General features: G+C 35.1%; 1 protein-coding gene across 4 annotated transcripts; it reads left to right on the top strand.

The window, feature by feature from the left end:
• LOC109726268 (B3 domain-containing protein Os02g0598200-like) lies at nucleotides 2,121-8,520 on the top strand. 4 transcript variants are annotated; one of them, XM_020255779.1, is made up of 6 exons: nucleotides 2,121-2,526; nucleotides 3,693-3,745; nucleotides 3,856-4,936; nucleotides 5,100-5,222; nucleotides 5,329-5,492; nucleotides 7,976-8,520. In XM_020255779.1, the coding sequence occupies exons 2-6, from the start codon at nucleotides 3,710-3,712 to the stop codon at nucleotides 8,234-8,236; spliced, it is 1,665 nt and encodes a 554-aa protein (XP_020111368.1). In that variant the 5' UTR covers nucleotides 2,121-2,526; nucleotides 3,693-3,709; the 3' UTR covers nucleotides 8,237-8,520. The 4 variants fall into 4 exon arrangements, with proteins under 4 accessions (XP_020111368.1, XP_020111367.1, XP_020111365.1 ...); XM_020255778.1 differs by lacking the exon at nucleotides 3,693-3,745 and having other exon boundaries at nucleotides 3,856-4,915; nucleotides 7,976-8,519; XM_020255776.1 differs by lacking the exon at nucleotides 3,693-3,745 and having other exon boundaries at nucleotides 7,976-8,519.

Raw genomic sequence — 10,991 nt, 5'->3', positions numbered from 1 at the left:
TGCCTCCTTTTACATGAAAAGTTTTTACTTCTTTGGAGAACAAGATTTAATAGTCAATTTGAAGACCATTAAATCATCTCAATACAAGTTGTTGTTCCATTTGAATATGATTTTCTTTTTCTCTAAAATTATTTATCAATTATTGTTTTGCAAGTTTTGAATTAGATTCCGATAATATTCAGTATCAGAGAAAGATCATTTTAAATTAGTTGTTTCACTTTGAGAATGAAAAATAATTCTTTTATTACTATTCTTATTACATTATTCCTTATTATTAATTATTATTAAAATTAAAATTTTATATATATATATATATATATATATATATATATTCTATATCTAATTGTTTTTGTGATAAGTTTTATTTTTCTTTTTTTTATTGATGGATACTTTTTATTTTTTATTGGTAGCTTTTATAGTTTCCGTCCGCTGCGAAGCGCGGGTCTCTTCACTAGTTTAAATTATTACGGTTGAATTTGCTCTTTGTCCAAATTTTTATGTTCAGATCCAGTTCCGATTCTAGTTTGAACAAAATAATTATTTTCCGGATCCAATTTTTCAGATACAATTTTTAGATGAACCAAGAGAGACAAATGCGTCGCGTTGTGGTTTGCTATCCCTGTTTGTAAGCGCCATCCCCGCATGACACACTAATATAAGAATAAAACTTTAATGTAGAGCTTTTCCAGGGATGTTTCATTGAAAAGCCCTCGATCTAGTGTCCCTTGTTAATTTTATCTTCATCCAAGAGTGTGCTGGTAATTTTTTAATACTATTTTTTTTAAAAAAAAATTAAATACTAGAGGGAAGAATTATAAATCTTAGATAAAGACAAAACCGACAACGAATTGGAGCTTCTCAGCAACAAGGCATCGTTGGAAGGCTCTCCCTTGAAGTATTTTTTTCCTATTGTAAGAAACAGATGAGTCCCAATGATAAGTGTCCGTCAACCATCTTGTATGCGGGAAATGCAAAATAGAAATCTTATAATTCAGACCGACCGTTCGTAGAGCAAGTGGCAAAGGGCTTGGTCGTTGGTATTCGAGACCCAAATTCGAATCCTAGTTGATTCACATTTTCAGCTAAGTTTATTTCTAAATAAAATAAACGAAGCGGGTAGCGTGCTACCTATCTCTCTCTCTAAAAAAAAAAGAAATCTTACAATTCAGTATTCTTGTAATCTCAAGATATGTTTTATAAAGTAGTCGCCCGTTGAGCAATCACGGTTTGACGGTTCTAATTTTGGAACACACAACTCCCTCCCCAACCGATCGGGGCAAAAAGTGAGGGCAAAAATAAAAAAAATAATAATAATCTGTCGAAAATTATATAGTTCCAAAGTCTATCAAATAGTTCAATAGCGAGCTCTCCTTCATTGAAGTTACTAAACATACATCTATTTTGGTTGCTTGTACACCATATAATTTTGTAAAACTTTTTAAAGCACAAAAAACTATTTTTTTATTCTAACATATAAAGAATAATAAAGATCGAAGATAGATTTATTCTATTCTTCAGTCTTGCCATTTAATTACGATAACTAGAAGTAAGAAAAAAGTTTTTTTTTGCATTTTGAAGGTGAACAAAATTATATATAAAACATACGATCAAAATAAAACCATTCGATTAGACACTGCGCTTGAGGAGGGATGTTCAATTATTTGATAAGGTTTAAAACATCTAATTAATTGGCAAAACTAAAAGTTCTCTAGTTTATTTACAAAATGTAAAAATGTACAAAACCTATCTGAATTATGGAACGGGACTTATTATCCTTATTTGATTTGAGTCAATCCACAGTATTCGAATTAATTATTTATTTTAGTAAATTTATAATTATACAAAAATTATATGAAATATAATAATTAAATCTATAATGATAAATAATACATTAAAAATTTGAAATCAAAAGTGCCGTCGATCTACTCAAAACACCCCAATTAAAAAAAAATTAGATAATAAAATTAAAATTTTAAAAATTAAGTAGGCTAATACTGTAGAACAAGGTTCCGTACTTTTGTACCATTTTAAAATCTCGCTACCTAACCTCTCGCGCTTTTATAAAGAGACCCTGAAAATGGGTACGAAGGGACCTTCCATTTTTGGAGAACCTTCCAAGTACGAGCATACCCAACCACTCCGAAGCAGAGAACTAGAGTTCCAAACGGAAAAAATAAATGAATAAATGAAGAAGAAGAAAAGAAATTTATTTATTAATGTAACGCATTAATTGCTACGTTCGATCGCAAGAAGATGAAAAGTGCTTTTGTGAGGGCAAAAATGCGGAAAGCGTGTTACCGAGAAGCACCAGCTGCTGCAGCCTTACAGGCGGAGGAAGAGAACACCAGATAGATAGGAGGAGATGAGGGTTTTGTTTTTATAGGGTTTTAGAGAGAGAAAGAGTGTGGAGAGAAGAGGAGGAGGAAGAAGAAGAAGAAGAAGAAGAAGATGATGATGATGGGTTCTTGTTCTTCCACTCCTCATTCCTTCTTTAGGGTCATGCTTGGTAATTTCCAAGATATCATGGTACTGTTTCCACTCCTCATTCCTTCTTGGGTTGCTTTTTTCATTTTTCTGGTTGTGTTTGTATGTTAGATCCATGGATGAGATATGTTAATGTTCAAGTTTGGTCAAGCTCTGTTTCTCATTAACCTTCTTTCTGCCACTGGGCATGTTAGGATTTTGATTTAGTTTTAGGTGTCATTTGGTAATGTTGCCAATTTTTTATGTTCTCCAAACACAATAATATGTATGTGGTCGGATGCGCAGATGAATAGATTGTCGGCTTAGAGGGGCTAGCATCCTGCCCTGTGAGGCCGGGTTGGATCGAGTCGAGTACGAAGTGTCGTGAGGTTGGTTGGGCCTAGTCACAATCGAGACATGTGGGCGCTGTGTCTGTACGTGTTAAGTGAATTGGTTGCGTATTTCTAACAGTTCGAGATTTTGGGATTAATGGTTAGCTTCAACGATCCGACATAGACTTCTGTATTCTTGTTAGTTGTCTTCCAATGCACCCTGAATGAATGTGGGATGACATCTTCTTCAGAAAAAAAAGAAAAAAGAAAAAAGAGAAGTGATAAAATGTTACTGCCTATTCGTGTTTTGTTCTTAAACAGGCACTGTAGATTTATGGACTGCAGGCAACTTGCACGCTCTATCGCATAGAATTTGTATTTGAGAAGAAACAGCAATACTGAACGTGTCCGTACTCCGTAGTAACCTACTAGGATATGATAAGAGAAGTCCTAATTTGATTAGAGTGTTGAAAATTTATCCTGTCGTATTCGGAGAGCCTCGTGAAAACCTATACGTAGGTCTCTACGGGTTCTTTAGAGTGCGGAACTCTTCGCACCACTGACGAGACCCTGGGGTGTGTAACCTATGGGAGAGGAAGCAAAGAAGTTGCCTTCTGAGAGAGAGCAAAGACGAGAAAGGGTGAGAGAGTTTCAAAAAGAGGGCATTCTAGTTGAAGCTATTATATAGAAGTCACATGTATTCTTTTCAGCGAGTGACTCTCATTTCTCTATGCTTTTGTTTATGTTTTCTTTGTGCGTCCTTCCACAGTTAGAGAAGACTCATCATGTTCTAAAGTTTAAACTTTACAGTTCCAATTGTTGTTATAATATCTTGTTAAAAAGTTTAGCTTGATGACTTATTTTCGTCAATAATCGATTCTAGTGCGTGTTTGACAGCTGCTACTGTGGTTATTATGCTTGCCTCTACATATATTTATAGACTTATAAAGGCAAGACTTCCTTTTTTTTTTTCCTTTGGTTTCTTATGTACCATATCTTTAATATTTGACGCCTTTTTATTTGCTTATCGTCATGATAATGCTAATTCTCATAAATGCAGTTCATACCGCCTAAGTTTGGAAGAACCATAAATGACTTAATCGGTGAGATTGTGTATCTGGAAGATTCAGAAGGGAATTCCTCAGAGGTTAAGATCTGCACGATAAATGGTTCGTTGGCTTTCCAACAAGGATGGCGTGAGTTTGTGTTGGATCATTCTATAGAAACTGGAGAATTTCTGGTATTTCAACACATTAGTAGGTCCTTATTCTCTGTCAAGATATACAGCATAAGTGCATGTGAGAGGGTACATTTTCATGGGAAAGACGAAAGTGATAATGCTATAAAGAAAAGGAAGATGATCGGCTCATTAGAAAACAAGTTGCATCTTCCTAAACAAATCGGAAATTCTGAGGATATGGAAGGTGGTTGCTTTCTTGCTGCTGAAAATCCAGGGATAAAAGAAGTTGAAGTTAAATTCGTTCCTTCTGAGTCGACTAACGGCGAAATTGTTGTAACTAACTCAGTTAAGTTTATGGAGATAGAAACAGCAAGACAAATTTCTCCTCCATCCTGTCCAGAGGCACGTGAAGTTGACGAAGATTCAGAGTGCAAACGGGAACTATATCTCTTTGAATCCCTTACATTGAAAAACGAGCGCTCCACTGATGACAAAGAGAAAATATCTGCGGATGGAAATAATTGTGGAAGATCCAAAACTGCGGCAGAAGCTGAATGTTCGAAGTTAGGATCCAATTTCACTATTCCTGGACACTTTCAAGAACCAAAGAGAGAGGATGAGAATCTTACACAGCAGGAAAGTAGGCATGAGAAACTAATAGATGATCACAATGACCAAGAGATGGTGGATAGTAAAAGACAGTGTTTAACTGACATTCCGGATGAGAAGCACAGCATGATTCTACCGGAGGAGAAAGTTAAAAAAAGTGATGCCACTGAGGAGTGGGTATGCCATAATGTTGATGAGGACTTAGCTGATGAACTTGAAGATGTCAAAGCTATCAATGTCGATATGTTCTTAGATGAAAAGGATGATGACATATGCTGCAATAGAAGTACAGCGATGCCTGAAGAGAAAACCCTGCATTGTGAAAAATTTGGTCAAGATCCTTGCACTAAAAGTAAATTAAATTGCTTGAAATATGAAACACCATTAATATCTTCTTCTTTTTTTTGGTTCCAAGGCAATCTTTGAGGAGCATTTTTAGCAGATCTTCATTGTTTTGTATAACTGTATTCGCATCTTATTTGGATTGAGCAAAGGGATTGACAAATTTTTGGCAGGTATTACTACGAAACCAGAAGTGCCATCGAAAAAGGAAGATCCTATTCCGGTTGTAAGTGCTGGGAATCTCCAACAAGGTACATCTGGTGTGGATGTCAAGCAAGAAGATGCATGCGAACCAGGTGCTTTGATCTTGCTATCCTTTTTGTTTTTTGTGAAGAGAATGTTAACTTTTGGTGTCCAATTTGTGCAATAAGGCTAATTTACGGATGCCTCTCCATGTGACAGCAAACATTCCTAATGTCTTTCCAAAAGAAGAGATGTCCATTTGTCTTGCGACTGATGAAAATTGTGGTCCTGTGAAGACCGAAGATTTGGATTTTGATGAATCTCCATTGCCAAAGTCAATTAAATTCAGCTTTTCGTTATCTTCCACAGCTCAGAACTGGCTTGTGAGTAAATCACCAATAAACTGTAGCATGGCTAACACTTATAGTTGGTCAAGTTTTAATTCTTCCGAAGTTTCTGTGTTGTTATATTATTTATTACTTGATAGCTGCGAGAGGGGTTTATGGTTTATATATTAATCTGATAAGCTAGAGTTGAATTGTTCCTTCACCTCAGGCGTAGATATTTATATGTTTTAACGAACTAAAACTGGGATAGGCCATGAGGTGCTTGCATTACTAGATAGGAACAACTTAATTTATAGCAAGACATTTGTCTGTATGCATCACTAAATGTTTCCTTCTTTTTCTTTTTCTTTTTCGAACCAACCAGTGAAAAGCATCCATTCGTGGCCTTATGTGAGGTACATTAAGAAATATGAGTGAAGCTAGGCTTCAAAATCAATGGGGCCCAAGTTTACTATAAGCAGTGAACAATTTAATCATAAAAAAAATACAACAAAGAAGACAAACAAAAAACAGTAGGCCTATTTCAATATCTCCCAGCTCTGGACTGAGTCGACAATGTGCGAGTCAATTGCAAGGTAGATAGCTCCAAAGATTTGAAATGCATTGCTAAATTCTAGAGCCAGTTGATGATATTATGCTTTTCTTCGGAAGCTTCAACATGTAAACAAATATTTCTTAGAGCTTGTTTATAGATTCTCAGTCAAAATAGACGCATAAAGAGTTTGAAAAATGATTAAAAAACAAATTGGCTTAGATATGAAAAAAGATGGCTATGAGAGCTTATGCTTACGATATTTTGAAGTAAGCTATAAAAGGACATCTCCTTGAGAGAATGTATATTAGGGTATCTTGTGTGTTGGCAATTTCAAGTCGAAACAGTGTTTCATAAGTTAATTTAAGTTAAGTTAATTTTGCATTAGTTCGTTTAGATAGCCCATTAGAACTTACGTGATGCACTTAAGAATATATCTGATTAAATCGCAAACCAACAATTCACTGTAAAAGCAATTGATTTTCAAAACAGTTGAAAATCGACTCAATCGGTCCAAATGCCCTACAAAACACCTGTTTTCCTGTGATTACTGCATGGATACACTGACACAGTTTTCCTGTGATTACTGTTTGTGACTACTGTGGCTTCAATCTCTCTACTGATGAAAATGGATCTATGAATGGAATCAAACATGCAGCATATACAGAAAAAATTATTTGGTTATTGGGGTCCCAGGGAAATAAATTTTGGATTAGCTGAAATAACTTAGTCTTAGGTCTTTCCGAGGCACTTTTGTTGCTGAACTGATCAAGTCACAGACTGATCATCATTTCAAGGCATTTCAGTTTGTGGTATGCTCAGAATGGATGTTCAGTATTTTCGTTTCGACTTAATCCAAAGGAAATTTGGATCATGCTTCTCTGAAGAAGAAGGCGAATGGTTATGGTCTTGCTTAAGCTCCTTTGGAAATAATTAGAACAAGTGTTTATTTGTCCATTAATCTTTACAGAACATGTATGTCTATGTTTAGTAACTGCATAATGAATATTTGAATCCCTACTTAACTGAGGAAGTACTCTATTTTTTGTTGAGACTTTGGGGCTTACCTTTTGCAGTTTTATATGAATGCTTTAAGTGGTAGTTCGTACTTTTTAATTAATAGCAATAATATGATCTGCTTCATGTTGAGGGTTCTAGATCATTGAGATGTAGAATAATAAAGACATGCAGAAAAGATATGATAGCTTGACCCTGGCATATCTAAATGGAACAAGTAGGTCCATATTGCCAACTCTAAAACTTCTCTATCGATGGCGATTGGATGAGATGAGTTCCATTCTTCTGAGGCAGTTTTCTCGTTTTGCTTGAATCTTGAGTGCTCTGCCAGAAATGATCATTCAGAAATGATCATTCAGTAAAAGATGGAAGTCGTTTCGCGAATTTGGTGGGAACATCACAAGTTCTTGTGCCAATGTTTATAAATTTTGTCAAGTCATTTCCTGATGCTTTATAATTACATATAACTGATCTGCACTTCACACCTTAACAGTTCATTTACATTCAGACCAAAAAATGCTAGGCCTTCTTTCACTAGCTCTAATTGGTAAGAAAGCTTGAGTGAATGATGAAGGAATTAACCTTATTGGTCTCATAGAAAGAAGCTACATAATGACTAAGCAATCACAGTCAAGCAGAATCTCAATAGCGTTTTTCATTGCGTAGGCTACGAAATTATCTGAATAATTCTTCATGCAGTAGTCCCAATAACAAATTGCCCTTCGTTTTTTTGAACTTCTAAGTAGGGTGAAATATGCAAAGTAGAAATAAAGGCTTGTAAAATCTCAGAAAATATAAAAATGGCTGCAATTACAGTCAGCATTGTTGCATACACTGTGGATTGCCGAATCCAATGTACTATTTTGTTGCATTAAATAAAGGTTCGGGAAATTGTTTCAATTGATATTGGCTCATCATCAGTTATAATTTGTCCTATTCTCGTTCTTTAATTTTCTTTAGTAATGTGCAGGAGTTGTCGGAAAGGTTGCCCACTCAATGGGGAAGGAAGAGACTAGAGAGGAAAGTTATAATCCTTGAAGATCCCTCTATGAGACTTTGGCCGGTCCTTTACCAAGAGAGCGACATGTTTCAAGGCTTTAGTAGTGGCTGGGGAGCTTTTGCCAGAGCAAACAATCTTCAAGAAGGAGATCTTTGCGAGCTGGTTGAAGTTGCCAACGAATCGGGGCAGGTTTGTCATGTGCAAATATCAAAAGTTTTGAGGCTTGCTTGATCATAACAGTTGTTCTCATAAATGATTTTGCTTTATAATATTTTGGAGGAACGAAGTGAGCTGGATTTTGTGTGCATCATTACTGCTGTCTTTTTTTGTTTCTGAAGAATCTTGCTACACTTTCCCTGAATTATGTAAATCTAAGCGGAGGCGTTATACTGGTACATGAACCGATCTTGCAATGTGTATTAGCCATAAAAAAATTCCTGCTTATTACTGGACATTGGTGAATAGTTTGTGAACTTTGTGTTTGAGTAGTAGTTTTTTCCTCGGCACTTTCTTAGATTGAGTGGGAGTGGATGAATTGCATGTATCTTGCAGTTTTATGTAGAAAAATTGAGGTAGAGAAAATGAACAGTCCTGAAGATAACTGGTCGCAAATTTCATCGCTAACGCACTCAACAGAATAGTCTTAATGCAGTGCAGATTTGAGAGCTGTGTTTAAAAGAGAAATGCAGTTATCATAGTGTATTTTTGTTTGACTAGTTATCAGTTCTTTTTCTTGTGCTTATTATACTTTTAACTTAGGGATGGTAGTTCTTCTTGCGGACCCAAGTACCTGCAGGGATCTGTCTCAAATGGGGCAGGAATGAGGAGAATTTTATTATTGCGGCCCGCTTGCGGGGACGGAGCAGGGAAGGGAATACTACTTTCCACCATGTAAAAATTGTTGATCCCTACGAAATGACAAAATATATATTATATAGTTTGTAAATTTCCTTCTAAATATAAATGCTAACTTTGATATCTTTAATATATTTTTAATTTAATCAACTATTTTAAAAATATTTTATTTTTTAAAACAGTATATTAGTAAAATAATACTTGATTGTCATATATTTTGGAAATTTGATGCGTCATACTTAATAATTTGACAATAGATAAAAAAATAAAATTAATAATTGAATAAAATTTAAATTGATTTGAAATAAAATTAAGTAAAATTTATTTAAATTCTAAATAAAATATTAATTTATAATCTTTTTAAAAGAATTTTTACGGGATGGAGATCCATGCGGAACAGGGATGAGGAAGGAAACGGGGATGGGGAAGAGGCCCCCCTGTACCTGCCCCACCCTCCTTTTTGTCATTCCTAATTATACTTGAGATTGGTCTCAGTGCATGAATTGAGCACAAAGGGGTAAACTTATGTTCTAATACATTCTAACAAAAAACAAAAAAAAAAAAAAAAACCATATAGAATTCCATAAAAATCACCCGCAAGTTAGACCTAAAAACCTTCTTCGATTTTGTCTTCTTCAACATATATAGCCTTCTTCATGGTATTGGCCATCCTCTCACATAAGAGTTTGCCTTATATGAGGGGGTTTTTAGTTCAATAGTCCTCTTCTAAAATTTTATTTTAAAAATAAACCTGTTAAAATTTTATTTGTAGATATAATTTTATAAAAGTGGTGAATGATTCACCGCTTTTAAAAAAGGTGAATCATTTACCGCTTTCTTTCTTTTTCTTCCTTTTTATTATAATTCTACGATGGTAAAAGGGGTAAATGGTTCACCGTTTTTATTATTTTTCTACTGCTAAATAGAAGTTATGAATGCGGTAAATCATTCACCGCATTTATATGTCTATTTTTATAATTATTTTTTTAAGAAAACTATTTTTATAATTATAAAAATCGATAGGATTAGTTATAAAAAATATTCTTATATAAGAGTATCTTTTTAGGAATTTTTTTAAAAAATGAGACAATGGAGACGGTGACGATGGTAAAGACTAGTTTCCGAAATTTTTATAAAGATGGTAAATTGTTCATCACCCTCCCCAAGGCGGTAAACGTTTCATCGCCTTTAGCTGACTTCACCATATACTCAAAACTAAAGAGTAATTGTGAAAAAATATAAACAAACAAGAGAATAAATGACTCACCGTTTTTTGAATATGATGAATGATTTGCCGCCTTCACAGAGATGATGACCATTCCCCGTCTTTGGTAGTTTTACCACCCCGCACTTGATTGTTGTGTTTAATATACCATGTTACAACAAACATTGACAATTGGAAAGAATATCAACAAAGAAAATATAGTATAAAAATATGTGAAATATGATATAATAGATTTTTTATATTTTACAATATAAAACAATGCATTCAAATACAAATGTCAATAATAGATATATCAATAAGATATTAAATCTTTGCAGCTCTTCCTTTCCCTTGACGCCCTCGGCTACACCCACGCCCATACCCATGGCCATGTCCACGACAACGATCAACACTAAACTCATCAGCAAGCATGTCATCAAGTGGCTCAATGCTTGTCATCGGTTCGAGATCCTCAATAATGGTGTCCTCATTGTGCTTAAGGATCTCATGGGTCTCCTGTGGCATTGGTTAGTCGCTCTCTATAGCGACTAGTGTCGATGAAGTCAAGTGTTGTGATGATGACAAGCCACTACGTCGAGAATATGTGCAACTAAAATCTACGCACGACACCGGCAATAGAAGCAACTGAGATGTGGAAGGAGATGTTGAAGAAGATTGAATGGGAAATGGAACACATCGTGCTTGGTAGCCCGATGACGGAGGAGACTAAGTAGGAGATAGAGTCACACTTGATGGCGCAATGTCGATGAATGAGCATAATCTCGACTGCCTGAATCTTTGATAATAGGTAGTGTAGGTATATTCTCTACCACCATCTCAATATGCGAATAGATGTCCGTCAGAGACTTTAGCATTGTAGACAGTTTAGGAGGATCACCAACTAATTGTCTGTAACATACCACATCC

Source organism: Ananas comosus, linkage group 21 (genome assembly GCF_001540865.1).
Source record: "Ananas comosus cultivar F153 linkage group 21, ASM154086v1, whole genome shotgun sequence".
NCBI classification, from domain to species: Eukaryota; Viridiplantae; Streptophyta; class Magnoliopsida; order Poales; family Bromeliaceae; genus Ananas; species Ananas comosus.
Note: the sequence above shows the minus strand (reverse complement) of the source record. Positions and strands in the feature narration are given on the sequence as shown.

Bases quoted from the DNA above. Each gene is read 5' to 3' on its own strand.
- LOC109726268 (XM_020255776.1), top strand. From the start codon at position 2,449: ATGATGATGATGGGTTCTTGTTCTTCCACTCCTCATTCCTTCTTTAGG. The intron at 2,527-3,855 runs GTACTGTTTCCA...TCATAAATGCAG, and splicing joins GTAATTTCCAAGATATCATG to TTCATACCGCCTAAGTTTGG. The intron at 5,223-5,328 runs GTGCTTTGATCT...TCCATGTGACAG, and splicing joins AGAAGATGCATGCGAACCAG to CAAACATTCCTAATGTCTTT.